This window comes from Aquila chrysaetos, chromosome 12 (assembly GCF_900496995.4).
Source record: "Aquila chrysaetos chrysaetos chromosome 12, bAquChr1.4, whole genome shotgun sequence".
NCBI lineage: Eukaryota > Metazoa > Chordata > Aves > Accipitriformes > Accipitridae > Aquila > Aquila chrysaetos.
This window is the reverse complement of record NC_044015.1, coordinates 41,425,002-41,440,070: the sequence shown is the minus strand read 5'-3', so window position 1 is coordinate 41,440,070 and position 15,069 is coordinate 41,425,002. Positions and strand designations below refer to the sequence as shown.

Sequence of the window (15,069 nt, the reverse complement as noted above, 5' to 3'; positions counted from 1 at the left end):
CCCTGGGATGCGCGCTCCACCCCGGAGTCGTTGCCAGTTTGGCTCAGGGGAGAAACCTCCGGTTGAGCTGGTCGCCAAATGAGATGAAGATTAAACGGGATTAATTTAACATTTGTTGTCTTTGGTGGGCTCGCTGCTGGCCGGGCGCACGAAAATGACTGCAGTGAGTCAGAAGCTTAGTTTAGCAGGAAGGAAAGGTCGGGCCAGAACGGGCTTTGCTGCCAAAAGCGAAGCGCTCGTGTCATACCCAGAGCTGTGCTCGGCACAGGGGACATGGGGGACGGGGGGACACGGGGGACACGGCCATCCCGGGCACGTCCCCTTCTCGCCGTGCCTGCACCATCGCGGCCGCACCTTCTGCTGCCCACCAAACCCGTTCACCCAGAGGGTCCAAATATTTGAGCTTAAAACCGTCACGGTGGCGTTTGTGCCGTGGCCGCTGCCGGGGGGGGCTGCACCCGCATCCCCCCCGTGGGGTTCGCAGGGGTTCCCCGTGTGTGCGGCTCCCTGCCCGTCACCGCGGGGTCACCGGTGCCGCCGGGATGTGCCGGCGGGAGGGCAGGCCTGGGAATTGGGGCCGTTTGCGTCAATCCCGCTGGCGCCGGAGTCCGGGCAGGATTAGGTTCCTCTCTGCTGTTGGAGGAGTAAATATTTCTAGGTCCAAGCCCGCGCTGTGGCTTGATAAGGATGGACAGGACTTAGTGCGGGAACAAGGAAGGTGATGCCCATGAGAAAGCTTTTCTGTCTGTGTTTTTTGGCCAGCCTAAAAGGACATCCTAGATATGGGAAAGTTGCTCCTGGCTTTTAAAGTCGGTCTGTCCTTCCTGCAGCCCGGTGTGAGCCGTGCCGGGGAACGGCCCCTGCTTCTCCCGCACCCCTTTGCCGGGAGTGGGGCAGCAGCGGGGACACGAACGAGGCAGGAAAAAGAAAAAGTTTGGGCAAAGAGTTTTCTTTCCCCCTGCGAGGGGAGAGGGTGAGGGCGAGCGTGCCGGGGCGAGCAGCAGCTCGTGCCCACGGGGCCGCGACGCCCCGTTTCACGCCTGGGGCCGCAGGGGTTGGCCGTGCCCGGGCAGGTCTGGACGCGGCAGGGAGATAATTGGGGATAAAGCTGGCCAAAAAGGGGCCGTTTCCTCTGCAAACACGGCCACGGCCAAGGGCAACAAACGTCCCGCAGCCGCCTCACCTCCTCCCACCGGGTTGACCCTAAAGTGCTGCGGCTGGGGCTGCCGAGCTGGGGGGCTCACCCCAACCCCCCCCCGCACCCACGCTGCGAGACCCCATGCCCACCCTCCATCTCCTCACCCCCCCCGCCGCCCGCTCGCCGCAGCATCTCGGCGGCCACCCGCGCTGGCTTTATCCCTCCAGCCACGTGCCGTCCCCGGCTCCCCCCTCTCCCGGGGACGGAGACCCCCACCCGCGGCGCCTGCCCCCGTGGGGACCCGCCGCGTCCCCGCCGCGAGCCCCCCACGCCGGCACAGCCGCGGCCCCACGGCGGTTGGCGTTGCCGGAGGAAAGCCGCCGTGCCGGGTGGGAACCGGCTCCCCGGCTGCGAGCGGGACGCGTGGGTGGTGGGACGCAGATACCAGAGCGGTGACGGCTTTAGGTGTATGTGTTAGTTCTTGTCTTCCAGCAAAATCCTAAACAATGCCGTTTTTTCTGACGTAATCTGGTCAGAGTGTGGTGGTGTGTGTTTTTTTTTTTTTTTTGGAGCTGCCTTGTTTTGGGGTTTTTCTACTTGGCAGAACGTGGTTCAGAGGGACACCCCCCCCCCGTCCCGTCCCTCCGCTCGGAAAAGGGCACCCGCTGCAGCGTGTTTGGAGTACGCGTCCCCTTGCCCCTCCAATAACCCCCCATGCCCCAGTGCCCTCCCCGTGCGATGCCCCCCCAGTGCCACCCCCCCACCCGTACCAGCGCCATGTCCAATGCCCCCAATGCCAGCACCCTGTGCAATCCCCCCCCCCGGCCCCCCTACGCCAGACCCCGGTGCAATGCCTTGCCCCCCCCATGCCAGACTGCTATGTGATGCCCCCCCCCGTGCCGTGCCCCCCCATGCCAACCCCCTGTGCAATGCCATGCCCCCCATGCCAGATCCCCGTGCGATAAATCCCCCGTTCGATGCCCCCCCACACCAGACCCCTGTGTTATGCCCCCCCCTGCAACGCCCCCCCACGACCCCTGTGCAATTCCTTGCTCCCCCTATACCCAATGCCTGTGCGATACCCCCTGTGCCCCCCCCATACCAGACCCTTGTGTGATTTCCCCCCCTGCTGCAATGCCCCCCCCCCGACCCCTGTGCAATGCCTTGCCCCCTCCACCCCAGAATCCTGTGCTATGCCCCCACCCTGGTGCAATGCCCCCCCATACCAGATCCCTGTGCACTTCCCTGCCCCCTCGCCCCAGACCCCTGTGCTATGCCCCCCCCCGCAACGCCCCCCCCCGCCCCCTGCACACTTCCTCGCTCCCCCATACCAGACCCTTGTGTGATCCCCCCATGCAATGCCCCCCCCAACACGACCCCTGTGCACTTCCCCGCTCCCCCCATACCAGACCCTTGTGTGATCCCCCCATGCAGTGCCCCCCCCCCAACACGACCCCTGTGCAACTCCTCGCTCCCCCCCACACCAGACCCTTGTGTGATTCCCCCCCGCCGGTGCAATGCCCCCCCATGACCCCTGTGCAACTCCTCGCTCCCCCCCATACCAGACCCTTGTGTGATCCCCCCTGTGCAATGCCCCCCCCAACACGACCCCCGTGCAACTCCTCGCTCCCCGCATGCCAGCTCCCTGCGCGACAAATCCCCCGTTTGACGCCCCCCGCCCCGCTTCCCGCGCCCGCCCCGTTTCCCGCGCCCGCGCCCCCCCGCTTCCCGCGCCGGCGCGCCCCGCCCGCCCCGGCCCCGCCCCCGGCCCCGCCCCCGCCGTTGGCCCCGCCCCCCGCAGCCATGTCGTCGCCGTCGGCGGCGCGCAGACGCCCGGCGGCCGGGGCCGAGGGGGGAGCCCCCGCGGGAGCCCCCGCGCCCGGCGATGCGGAGCGGGGGATGGCGGCGCCGGGCTTCACGCTCTGCCTCAAGCTGCTGGCGGCGGCCTTCTACGGGCTCAGCTCCTTCCTCATCGTCGTCGTCAACAAGAGCGTCCTCACCACCTACGGGTACGGCCTAGCGACCGGGCACCCCCCCGTCCCCCATCCCCCGGGGGGGGGGGGGGCTCTCTGCATCACCCCCCCCCCCCCCCCATTCCAGCATGCAGCCCTCCCTTGGGGTGCTGTGCGCCCCTGCACCCCCCGCCCCTGCACCCCACGTCCTCGGGGGCCGGGCACCCCTATGCACGCCCCCCCCCCCCCCCCCGGTCTTGGGGTCGTTGGCACCCTGTGTTTGCACCCCCCCTGCTGTGGGGTTCCCCCCCCTCCCCTGCACACCCCTCCTTCCCCCCCCCCGGGAGAGCATTGCACTGCCAACCCCCCCCACCCCCTCTTCTTTCCCACGGGCACCCCCTGCACGGCTGGGCAGTGCCCCCCCCCAGTATGGCTCTGCAGGTTTGGGGGGGGCTGGGGGCCGCTGCTGTCCCCCTTCCCGTGCAGACAGCGCGGGAGGGGGTGTGCATGGCTGCTGGGACCCCCCCCAGGTGTGGGTGCCCCCACTGACGTCTGCTCTCTACCCGCAGGTTCCCCTCCTCGCTGTGCGTGGGGCTGGGCCAGGTGAGTGGGGTGTGTTCCCCCCCCCCCCCGTTCCCCTCTGACCCCCCCCCCCCCCCCATGCGGGGGGCCGTCGAGCTGACCCCCCCACTCTTTTGCAGATGCTGGCGACGGTGGCGGTGCTCTGGGCGGGCAAGGCGCTGCGGGTGCTCAAGTTCCCCGACCTCGACAGACACGTCCCCCGGAGGGTAAGCCCCCCCCCCCCCCCCCCCCCCGGGCACCTCTCCTGCACCCCGAGGCCGGGCGGTGGTCTCTGCCCCGGCCCCCTCGCCCGCCGTGGGTACCACCGGCTTTTTGGCAGCGGGATGCTGGCGGTCGTTGCCCCGCGGGAACCCGCGGAGCGGCTGGCGTGCGTGGACGTTTCCGTCGCGGGGTGGAAATAATTTCATATCCGTTTATAAAACGGGGGGTGCTGCCGGGGAGCTCCCTGGCTTTCTCCGGTCGCTCATGCAGTGTGTTATCCCTCTTATAATTTTCTAGACGTTTCCTCTACCTCTTCTGTATTTCGGGAACCAAATCACAGGACTGTTCAGCACCAAGAAACTGAAGTATGGATGGCTTTTCTCTACCGGGGGGGGGGGGGGTATACAGCAGGGTCCTTTGTGGGGGGGCCGGTGTTCGTGGGGAGCTGCTGCTGGGCACTAAGGCTTTGCAGGGGTGTGGGTGACCCGAGCGGGAGCTGCTCGGGGCGATACAATTCCTTCTCTGCCCACGCTAAAATAAGCCACGTGCGTGTTTCCAAATGCTTTCCCCCCGCCAGCGGGTAGGGAGGGATGCGGGTCTGGCCCTCGGCCGCCATGGGTGAGGGTCGGGGGTCCCCCGCCCTGACGAGGTCTGACGTGAGCGATACCTTTTCGGGTGCGGGAGGAATGCCGTTTCCGTAAGGAAACCGGCAGGCTCACCGATGGCTCTGTTCTCCGGAGCCCTTATCCCGGCGCCCGCTCGGGGCGTTGCTCTGTGGGTGGCCCCGGGAGCTGCGTTTCGGCTCTTTCACCCTGCTGAACCTTTCCCTCGCAGCCTGCCGATGTTCACCGTCCTGCGAAGGTTTTCCATCCTGTTTACAATGTTTGCCGAAGGATTCTTACTCAAGTGAGTCTTCCCGGCGCCTTCTCTCCGGGGCTGCCAGTGACAGATACCGGTTAGAGTTACAAAAGTCTGAAGGCGTCGGAACGGCGCGCAGCGCGTCAGTGAGCTTTTGTGTGTCGGGGATCCGTGCGGTCAGGGGTTTTGGCTCTTGAGTTGGGTTTTTGGGAACGAGGGTGGGCGGAGGAAGCGGGTACGGAGAGGAGCGGCGTGTTTCTCGCCTTGGCCTCCCCGCTGCCGCCCCGCGTGCCTGGAGGGAGCCGGGCGAGACGGGGTGCCACGCGTAGCTGCCGGGCGGGGAGAAGAAGATGGATGTGCTCCGTCTCCGCGGCGCGGTTTTGGAAGCGGAGGGGGTTGTGCCCGTCTGCCCGCGCTAACGGCTCTCCTCCGCCGGGGTGCCTGCAGAGACCCCAAAACCGCCCACGCCGTGTGCCGACAGCCCCCTCCCCGGGGCCGGCACCGCGGGGCTGGTCCGGTCCCCCCGCGGCGCCAAGCCGCCCCGTGCCCAGCCGAGCCCTTTTCTGCAATCGGCAGAGCCGTAGCACGCCATAAACTTGCACCTCATCGATGCCAAGTTTGTGGGTTTTTTGTTTTTTTTTAAATGACGGAGATAATTGCCTAAAAATGTCTTGCTTTTACTCGCTGCTTTTGCACGGGTTGGTTTGCTTGGGGTTTTTTTCCCCTGCCCTGTGTGTGCTGGGAGGACAGGCTTCTCCCCGCCGTTCTCCAAAGTGCTCGCAGTACCTCGGTGAAGATTGAACTTTGGATGACGGCGGTGTCCTCCTGCCCCTCTTTTCCAGGAAGAAGTTTTCTTGGAGTGTCCAGATGACAGTATTTGCTATGATCATCGGTGCGTTCGTAGCTGCTAGGTGAGCTCCCGGTTTGCCGTCCCCACTCCCGTGTCTCCCGAAGGGTCCCTGCGTGGGCCTGCCAGCAGAGCTAAGGTGAACCAAGGACCACGCTATGTCCCAAGAAGAGAGAGTAAACGCTGACCTTTTTTTTTTTTTTTTTTTTTTTTTTACCCTCAGACATGCTCTCTAGTAGGAAAGAATGTTTTACTGACCCAAATCCCAGCCTCTCCTCCCATGATTAACTTTTTCTGACAACTTACTGGCTAAACAGAAGGTGGAAGGAATCTTGCAAGTGTTACACTCTGCACAGCTTAAAACTTTAACTTGGGGTTTTTTTTTCCTTTCCCAGTGCTGACTTGGCATTCGATCTGGAAGGATATATTTTTATCCTTATTAACGATGCCTTAACAGCTGCAAACGGTGCCTATGTGAAACAGAAGCTGGATTCAAAGGTAGGCTGACCTTCGGCTTCGTTCTGGGCATTGTGGCGTCGCGCTTGCTTTGGCAGCAACTTGCATGTGAGAGGGCAAAGGGGTGAGACTCACCCGGTGCTACCCCATCCCTCTCCCAAAATCTCCTGTCCAGAAGGTTTGGCAATACCGCTGTGCCGCTCTCGCGGTCCCAGCGTTGCCAAAGAGCGCTGGCTGGAGCCGTGTCCCCATGCCGGTTACGACCGTAGTCCCTTGCGACGGCAAAGAAATGGCATTTTGATTGATGGTGACCGTAAAGCCTGTTGCAAGCTCGTTACCTGAGTCTGGTTTATAGATGTAGATACACATACACACATATATTAACATAAATATTTTAAAAAATATGTAAAATTATAAATACATACATTTTTATATATATATATATAAAAAACCAACCCACCCTCCAACTCTTCTGTCTCTGAGAATCCCACATGGATTTAGCTCACAAGACCCAGTCTTCAGTAGCAATATGAATAAGGTTTTATGCTCCTGTTTGGAACCAACTTAAACACACAGATGTTTCTTATTTCTAGGAGCTGGGAAAATACGGTCTGCTATATTACAATGCACTGTTTATGATCCTTCCCACCTTGACCATTGCCTACTTCACCGGAGATGCGCAGAAGGTAGGATTCCTGCCCCCAAAAGCAGTATCTTTGTTGGCACAATACCTTATGGGCAAAATGGGTTGCTTAGAAGAACGTTTTACTGTTTGTTACAACGCACTTTTCTGTAACTTAGCCTTCTTACGTAAAATGGGACATACTCAAAATGTGAAACTGCAAAGTAGTTCATTATCCCCAGTTTGCAAATACAAACTCCGCAGCGTCTGAGGGAGGAGGAGGTTAGGGCAAAGGGTGGTAGAGGAACTACCCCAAAACCACGTAAGCAGAAACTAACTGTAAGTCTTACGTTGGACTTCAAATCCACAGAGTTGCTCCATTCAAGCATTTTCGTAATGCTTGAGGAATGGGGAAGTACGAGAGCAATAAGTGAAACTAAATATTATTTAAAACAAAGAAGTCGGGTATTTTTAGAATTAATGAGTTTGAAGAAACTTCTTTCTGTCCTTCCCTCTTGCTGGGGCAGTTTTTATGTTGAATCGCTCTGAGGGTCAGTTTGCCCGTGCTCCCCCATCAGGGCGTGATCTGATTTACGTGCAGTTCCGTATACGTGATATTTATATTGCAGTGGGATGATGATGATGATGGTTATTATTGTAGACACTTACGTGCAGCTATACTCGGTTCTCCTGAGCAAGAGCGCTCGCTTTTCACGCCTGCGTGAATGGCATCCCCGTCCACGGGCAGGGAAGGCAAATGTCGAAGGCTGGCGGTGTTGCCCCCCCGGACCCCCGTGGGTGGCAGCTGTGGGTGCTGGTGGCCCCAGCAGACCCCCCTGTTGTCCCTGTCCCCCCTCCAGCTGTGCCCAGGCAGGGAGAGCCTGGTGGCTTTTTTTCTCATTAGGAGCTTAATGCCCTGATGACAAACCCCGGTAAGCAGTCGCTAAGATAACGAGCTGCGATTAGCGAGGAGAAGTGGTTGCACGGGGTGAAGGTAGCTCAGACCCTGCCCTTCATAAAGGGCGACTCAGTGGGATATATTTGGGGATAAAGCGCTCATTTATAAGCAGGAGCTGGCGGACGGGGAGCAAAATGTTGCTCTGTGCTGCACTGTGCAGCCTCTGTTCAGCCTGTGGAGAAATCGCCTTTTTTTTTTTTTTTTTTTCTTTTTTTTTCTTTTTTCCCTGAATAAACTTCTTTTTCCTTGGCCGAGCTCCTGGCAGCCGGAGGCAGACAAAGATGCGCTCTGTTGGGGCTGCTGCCAGGAAACTCCACGTTTGCAGCCTGATGAAAAACCCTCTTGTGACGGGCGTGCAGCTGAACGTGTCTCGCGTGGGGACGGCTGCCCGAGCAGGGGATGGAGGGCTGCGTCGTGGGGGGCCGTGCTGGGGAGAGGGGGGGTGTTTGCATAGGAAAGCCTCCCACCACGGATGTGTTAAGTCTTGTAGTTCGTTAACAAGCATCAAAGGTAACGACGCCTCGCCGTGCCGTGCTGTGCTTTGCAGGAGGCAGAAAGGGGCGTGCTGGTGGTGGTGAGCAAAGCCCCCGCAGATAATTCCCTGGGGGGGGTAAAGGGGATGGGTCACCTGCAGTAGGGCTGGATTTCGTGTCCCTGTTCGTTGGAAAGCACTGTCCCAGCTGCCTGGCAGGATCCCCGTGGGCTCGGCACCCCTTCCCTCCCCTGTGCCAGTCCGTGCCCTGCTGGGAGGGGAGGTGGGGGGCACCAGCCGTCACCCAGTTCTACCTTCGCTTCCTCACGGCGTCACCGGCCGGCTGAGGCTGGCAGGGACCTCTGGAGCTCACCTGGCCCAGCCCCCTGGAGCAGGGGGCCCAGGACCGTGTCCAGACGGACACCAGAGTTATCTCCAAGGTTGGAGACTCCACCACCGTGGCCTCTGGTCCTGGCACTGGGCACCACTGGAAGAGCCTGGCTCCGTCCTCTCGGCACCCTCCCCGCAGGTGTTTATCCACATGGATGAGATCCCCCTGAGCCTGCTCTGCTCCGGGCTGAGCAGTCCCAGCTCTCCCAGCCTCTCCTCGTGGCAGAGATGCTCCCATCCCTTCATTTTGGTGGCCCTTTGCTGGACTCTCCAGTATGTCCATGTCTCTCTTGCACTGGGGAGCCCAGCACCGGACCCAGCACCGGTGCTGAGCAGAGGGGAAGGATCACTTCCCTCGACGCTTTGTCCGATGCAGCCCAGGACACCGTTCCCCTCCTTTGGAGCAAGGTCACGTTGCCGGCTCACGGTCAACCTGGTGTCCACCAGGACCCCGGGGCTGTTCTGCAGAGCTGCTTCCCACCCAGCTGGCCCCAGCACGTCCCAGTACAGGGGCTTGTTCTTCCCCACGGGCAGGACATTGCGCTTCTTGTCGAGCTGCGTGGGATTCCCTCTGACCCCGTGTCCCCATCCTGGCCGGCAGCAACACCCTCTGGCCTCCCCCCCTCTCCCCACAAACCATCTCCTGCTGCTGCAGCTTTGTCCTCGGAGTCGTCCCCAGACCTGCAGCTGGCAAAAACGTACTCAGGTGCATGGAGTGTAACTTTAAAACAAACAAACAACAACAAAAAAAAGCCCTACCGTGAAATCCAGGCTTCCTTTAGCCATCTCTAGAGGTTAAATCCCCCTGGGACGTGCTGCCCAAGTGTTGCAGTTTGCAGTGGAGGAATTGCAAGGAGGGCAATTCTGGACGATGACCGGCTGGGAAGTGCCTTTCCTGGTTCCTCCTGCTTGTAGGACTGTTATTCACCGCTTTTTCCAGGAGGGGTGTGCTGGGTGCTGCCACGGGCGGGGGGTGATGCTGATGTGGACAACCGGCCGCAGCCCCAGGATGTCACGCCGGGCTGTGTTCTGTTTTGGTTTTTTTCCTGCTGTGGTGTGAACGCCAATGTCAGGGGTTTGTTTCTTGTCTTGCTGTGAATTACTGCGTTTCTTCCTCCTCCTCCTCTAAGGGTCGGGGTGTGTTTCTTGCAGGCAATGGAGTACCAGGGCTGGGCAGACACGCTCTTCGTCGTGCAGTTTACGCTGTCGTGTGTAATGGGGTAAGGACGTACGCTGCTGCGGTGGGTGCTGCCTGCCCCCGGGCTGGGGTGCAAGCCGTCAACCGGCGATGGGGTGGGGGTGTTCTAGAAGGAGCATATTTTGGTGGTCTGAGCTCTTCTGGGTTAAAAAAAAAAAAAAAATATATATATATGTGTGTGTGTGTATATATATATATATATATATTAAAAAATCTTTGGTTCTGATAGGGACACTATTTCTGAGAGCTAGGGCAGGTGGAAATAATTTCCTATCCTGCTTCAGTGCAGGTTTAGCCAAAAAAGTGGTGGTATAAATACCGCTCTAGAAAAGAGGGGAAGAGATGCAGAGATGAATGGCAATGCCCAAAGTGTGTCCTGGAGCCTGATGTCGGCTCTTCCTTCTGCAGGTTTATTTTGATGTACTCCACGGTTCTTTGCACTCAGTATAATTCTGCTCTTACAACTACAATAGTTGGCTGCATTAAGGTAAGTGTCTCTCTGCTCCCAGGGCTGCCGCCAGGCGAGCGTTGCAGCAGTCGCTGCGTGGGGCTCGTATTAAACGATGGCTTTAGCCGTTGGCACGGGGGCTCGTTGGGCGCTTGGGACGCGCCTGGCGCTGCGGCTCTCTCCAACTCTGCGTGGCCTGGGTCGCCTCGCACCTCCCCGCTGCCTTCCCGGGATGTGGAGCAGGGTGCTGCCTGCCTGCGGGAGTTATTCCAGCAAAAGCCGTCAGCAGCACTGTACATCCCCTGGCTCTGCCCGCGTAGGCAGCGGTGTCCGCATCGGCACGGAAAGGGCAGGACAGAGGCTCCGGGGGCTTTTGCTGCGCGCTGCCTGGAGGGGAGAAAGCTCCAATGGGATTATTTTTTTAATTTTTTTTTTTTTTTTTTTGCTGCTGTCTGGAGTAGAGAGATACTCTGTGCATGTTTGCACGGCAAGCAGCCATGCGTGGCGCTGACTGCGGTTAGTGCGTTTAGCTTCCCCAGGGATAATGAAGGGCAAAGCACCCAGAAACAGCCGCGATCCTCTGGGTCACCTCGGCCCAACGAGCCAGTTGCAAAAATAGACGGGTGCTCCTGGGCGTTTTTCCGGCTTCAGTGCTGGTCTCGCGATGAGGGAGAGCGTCGCAGCCCGGCGGCTGTGCTGCCCCAGCAGTCGAAGCCTCTGTTCAGGAGCGTTTCTCAGCAGCTCTAAAACCAACCGCTTTGAATCCAGTATTACCGCCACTTGCCTGTTTCACACTGTCTGCATCTGGGATTCCCCCATTTCCATGTTGCTTTAATGCATAGAGCATACGCTTGTCTCGGGCTATACGGAAACTTACGCTCTCGCTAAAATCTTTTTCCTTTGCAGAATATTTTAATAACCTATATTGGGATGTTTTTTGGAGGAGACTATATTTTTACATGGACGAACTTCATTGGTTTAAATATCAGGTGAGAACATCGGGCGTTTGCAGTTTTTATTTAAGATTTGCAAGTGAAAATTGCTGTGAAACTGAAATGGTTTGACTGGCTTAATGCTTCTTTTAAAAAAAAAAAAAAAAAAAACAAAAAGAAAAAACAAAAAAACCCCATGGAATTGGTATTCGTGCCGCAGCAGAGGAGCCGGCGCGGCGCTGACCCACGTCTCGCAGCCTGCGGCAAGCCCTGTGCCGCCGGCGGCACCGCTCGGTCCCTGCTTACAGCTGGGGCTGTGGGGAGCTCCCAAACAGACTCGGGTTGTTTTAAAGCCAGGAGAACGTGCAAGCATATTTTAGCAGCAAACTTAAGTTGTTCTCAGAGTTGTGTATCTGAATCATATAATTAAGGTAGCAAAAGAAGTATTTTTTTGGTTTATTTCACCTCGTATTTTAGCACAGCTTTTGGAAAAGTCTCCTTTCTGGTCTGGGGTATATTTCTGTATCGTGAAAAGTCTCCCTGTTCTCCCCGTGTCCTTCAGCAGAATCCCTTCAGTGATGGAGCGGGTCCAGCACTTGGCTAGGGACTTGGGCTAGCAAGCATTTGGGTACAAATTAAACAAAATACCCGATCTTAGGAGGAAGTTTTCTTGCAAATTGATGCTTGCAGCGGATCCTTGACCATTGGCGTACCCACGGTTTTGACTTTTTTCTTTGGCAGCTGGTGTTTGTGGCTGCCTGGGGCAGGTCTATATAACTAATAAACGTGCTGGTGTAAAAGGCAGCATCTCCTCCGGGCTGCTGGTGGCAGGTTTGCGTTGTGCAGTGCAGGAGAGCGCCAGCCAGCGAACGTGCTGTCGTTTCTGCGGCTCTGAGCTGGGGTCTCTCATTCTCGTACCCAACCCTGTTTTGCAGTATTGCTGGAAGCCTGGTGTATTCCTACATCACTTTTACGGAGGAGCAAATGAGCAAGCAGTCTGAAGCTGGCATCAAGATGGATATTAAAGGAAAAAGCTCTGTGTGACCGGGGAGAGGCTTTTTTTGGAAGCAACCTATTTCTGTTCAGCTGATCACGGGCAGAATGCGGGAAGGAATCCGGGGCGTCTGCCATGGAGTAACGGTGATGCTCTTAATTTGCACAACCTAGATTGCTGCCTTTACAAATTATTGGGAAGGTAACTGACTGCACGGTGAAGAATACATCTAATTAAGTCTGATCGTGAGGAATTAATGGGTTTCTAATCACGCTGAGATTTGGCAGTAGAGATTGGCACAGGCAGCGTACACGTTTGAATCGTGGAGGACTGTGCCAGCTCGGAGGGCCGTACCCCGAGCATCCTTGGCTGCGTCTCGTCTCGGCGCAGCCGGGGATGGGTGCTGGGGCTGGCTCTGCTCCGTGCCTCCCCCAGCCCGGTCCCTCCGGTGCGACCGTGGTACCCGGCACGGATCCGGCCCCAAGGGGCAGGCGAACCCCTCCTCTCCCCAGGGGAGAGGAGCTGCGGCGTCGCAGCCCATGCGAGGCGAGCGCTGGTGTCCCCCCAGCAAAGCCGCTTTGGCAGGATGCTCCTGGTCTGGGCCAAAACCTCTGTTGAATGCTCAGTGCTCTCTGAACTCACGCTTGTTAATTGGGTTTTGGTTTTTTTTTTTTGTTCTGTTTGTTAACCCACTTTTAAAGCTGGGTTTACCTGCCTTGGTTTCTAAGAGCGCTGCAAACATTCATCCCTCTCCTTCCCACCCAAGGTTGCTTTTACGAGGCTCAGGGACGTTCCCAACATGAAGGTTTTACCTGCCACCGGTGAGCTCGGCAGGGCCAGCAGCATCCTTCAGACCACCCCAGGGTCAGAAACCTTTGGATTTGGAAAAGCTGCTGGCCATGCCAGGGCTGGCCCTGGTGCAGGGACCCTCGCAGGGCACTTTGGATCCAACGGGGAGTAGCTGCAGGGTGCGCAGGAGAGCTGACATTGTCCCACCTGGCACGCAGAGCCTCCTCTCTCAATCCAGAAAATCCGCTGCAAAGGCTGCGGCTCCTGCCCCTGCAACCCCCTTCCCACCCATCAGCACCCTGCACGTGCCTGGGAGAGGCGCAGGGACTCGAATCATGGGTTTTGGGCAAGTGGATGGGAAACTCGGGGGGCTGGCGGCTCTGCGGGTGCTCCTGCTTGTCCCTGCGAGCACGCATGGCGTGTGCCCATGCTGCAGCACCAGCACTTCGGCTCTGGCCAAGCCCTGTCCCGCAGTTTTTTTGATGTAGTAATCCTTTGGTTTGTGACCCGTTAAAAGAATGGGATTTTTAATATGTCGGGCAGTGTTAACTGATTTTTTTTTTTTTTTTTTTTTTTAAAGGTTGTCTTAACACAGCACTTCTTTCTAGGTCTTTTTTGGATTGTCTTTTGTTTTAAAAAGAATTGTTTATAATCTTGGTTAAAAAAAAATTTGGTAAAACTGTATGAGGTTTTTTTGTATACATTCCTTTGGTAACCAGGAAAATAGCTTCTATAGACAATGTAATTTGTTTCTGGAAGATAGTTGCTGAAAATGTAACTGCTGTTTGGCGAAGCTGCGTTTATTGGAATGCTTAACATTGAAGTTTTTATATGTGACCGAGAATTTCTCTGAACAGTGCTGGTAAAGATGCAGAGCGAGTCTGCCAGCCCCTGCGCTACTGCCTGCTCCAAAATCCCATCCCTGGAGTTGTTCTGGCCAGGTGTGCCAGAGCTGGCATCTTCCCTTCTCTCCCTTTCGGGGTCAGTGGGATGCAGAATGTGCGTAGCGGGGGATTGGTGTGGTTACTGTATTTGTAAGGCGTGTGGCAGCACAGAGGGCTGAGTCGGTGCGTCCCCGAGCGAGAAGCAGCCCTTCAGTGGGGCTCCCTGCCTTGTAGTGCGGAATTGGAGAAAAAAAAAAAAAAAAAAAAATTCCCCAGTCATTCTTATTGCTTCCTCCATTTCTAAGACCTCAGACTTGCAGTTGGCTGCAGAGCTCTTCTTTTTATAAGGAAAGATAAATGCTTCCTGCTGTGCAGAAGACCCAGAGCTACTCACACATCAGCTCCAGGTGGGGTTACTGGTCCCTGCACTGGTTCCCAGCAGCGGGGTGGTGCTGGGGCTGGCAGACCCCTGTCCTGGTGCCCCGGTCCCTGCAGCCCCTTCCAGTGTGTGATTTCACGGGTGCTGTACTGCACCAAACCCCTGTCCTTCAGCCAGGCCTGTGCATTCCTCTCGCTTGCTTCAACAGAAATATTTGCCAATCACTTTTTGCCACGTTTGCTTGTAACTTCGCTGTGCTGAGGCGTTTGCAGTCGGGATGTCAATTCTGTCGAAGGTTTTGATTTTTATTTTTTGAATCTACTGGTTAGATTTCTTGTCCAAACGGTAAAATGTTTTTAAAGCTTATTTTGTTTGTAACTGGGCACACTTCAGTGCCAGGGTCTGGATGGTATTGTATACACTGGGAAAGCGAACAGAGTTCCTACGACAGTATTTTCTATGCTATTAATAGACTAAAAGTTTTTCTATATAGAATCTATTTACAAAATGACCGTTTTAGTGATTAAAAGAGTGACCTTTTTATTTGAATGTATGACAGGCTTTATATGTCAGTCAGTGGATGACAGCAAAAAGAATTTTATGATGTGCCTATGTATTTTTGTACTGGCTTCAAATAAACCGATGACCTTCCCTCCTACCCTGCCTGCTCTTGCCTTCTGCCAGGAGCTGGCCCTCGCTTCCCTGCAAGAAAAGGCTGGAGATGATGAAGGTGCTGAGACTCCCCCAGGGTTGTTGTCCCTTCTAGGTGTCCTCTGGTATGTGTGGAGGAAGGGGGAGTGAGGGACGTCTTTTGGGTTTTTAGCTTTAAATATTTGAGGATGGGAAGAGGAAAATTAATGGGGAAAAAAAACCCAGAATAACCAAACAAACCTAGTGCCTTGCTAAAATCAGTCCCTTTTCCTTCTCCCCAGCTAGCCAGAGCTGATGTGTTTTATGGGGATGGAGCAC

At 56.8% G+C, this 15,069-nt stretch overlaps 1 protein-coding gene across 2 annotated transcripts; it reads left to right on the top strand.

Annotated features, from left to right (window-relative positions):
* The first annotated feature begins 2,929 nt into the window (after nucleotides 1–2,929).
* On the top strand, nucleotides 2,930–14,758 carry SLC35D1 (solute carrier family 35 member D1). 2 transcript variants are annotated; one of them, XM_030032067.1, is made up of 12 exons: nucleotides 2,930–3,147; nucleotides 3,660–3,693; nucleotides 3,792–3,878; nucleotides 4,171–4,238; nucleotides 4,708–4,779; nucleotides 5,574–5,642; nucleotides 5,974–6,076; nucleotides 6,628–6,720; nucleotides 9,629–9,696; nucleotides 10,083–10,161; nucleotides 11,029–11,111; nucleotides 11,990–14,758. In XM_030032067.1, the coding sequence occupies exons 1-12, from the start codon at nucleotides 2,942–2,944 to the stop codon at nucleotides 12,096–12,098; spliced, it is 1,071 nt and encodes a 356-aa protein (XP_029887927.1). In that variant the 5' UTR covers nucleotides 2,930–2,941; the 3' UTR covers nucleotides 12,099–14,758. The 2 variants fall into 2 exon arrangements, with proteins under 2 accessions (XP_029887927.1, XP_029887926.1); XM_030032066.2 differs by lacking the exons at nucleotides 11,029–11,111; nucleotides 11,990–14,758 and adding an exon at nucleotides 10,330–11,017 and having other exon boundaries at nucleotides 10,083–10,211.
* Nucleotides 14,759–15,069: the final 311 nt, after the last annotated feature.

Excerpts from the sequence above, each read along its gene's own strand:
- SLC35D1 (XM_030032066.2), top strand. The coding sequence starts at position 2,942 with ATGTCGTCGCCGTCGGCGGCGCGCAGACGCCCGGCGGCCGGGGCCGAG. Across the intron at positions 3,148-3,659 it reads AGCGTCCTCACCACCTACGG|GTTCCCCTCCTCGCTGTGCG; the intron begins GTACGGCCTAGC and ends CTCTACCCGCAG. Across the intron at positions 6,721-9,628 it reads TCACCGGAGATGCGCAGAAG|GCAATGGAGTACCAGGGCTG; the intron begins GTAGGATTCCTG and ends TGTTTCTTGCAG.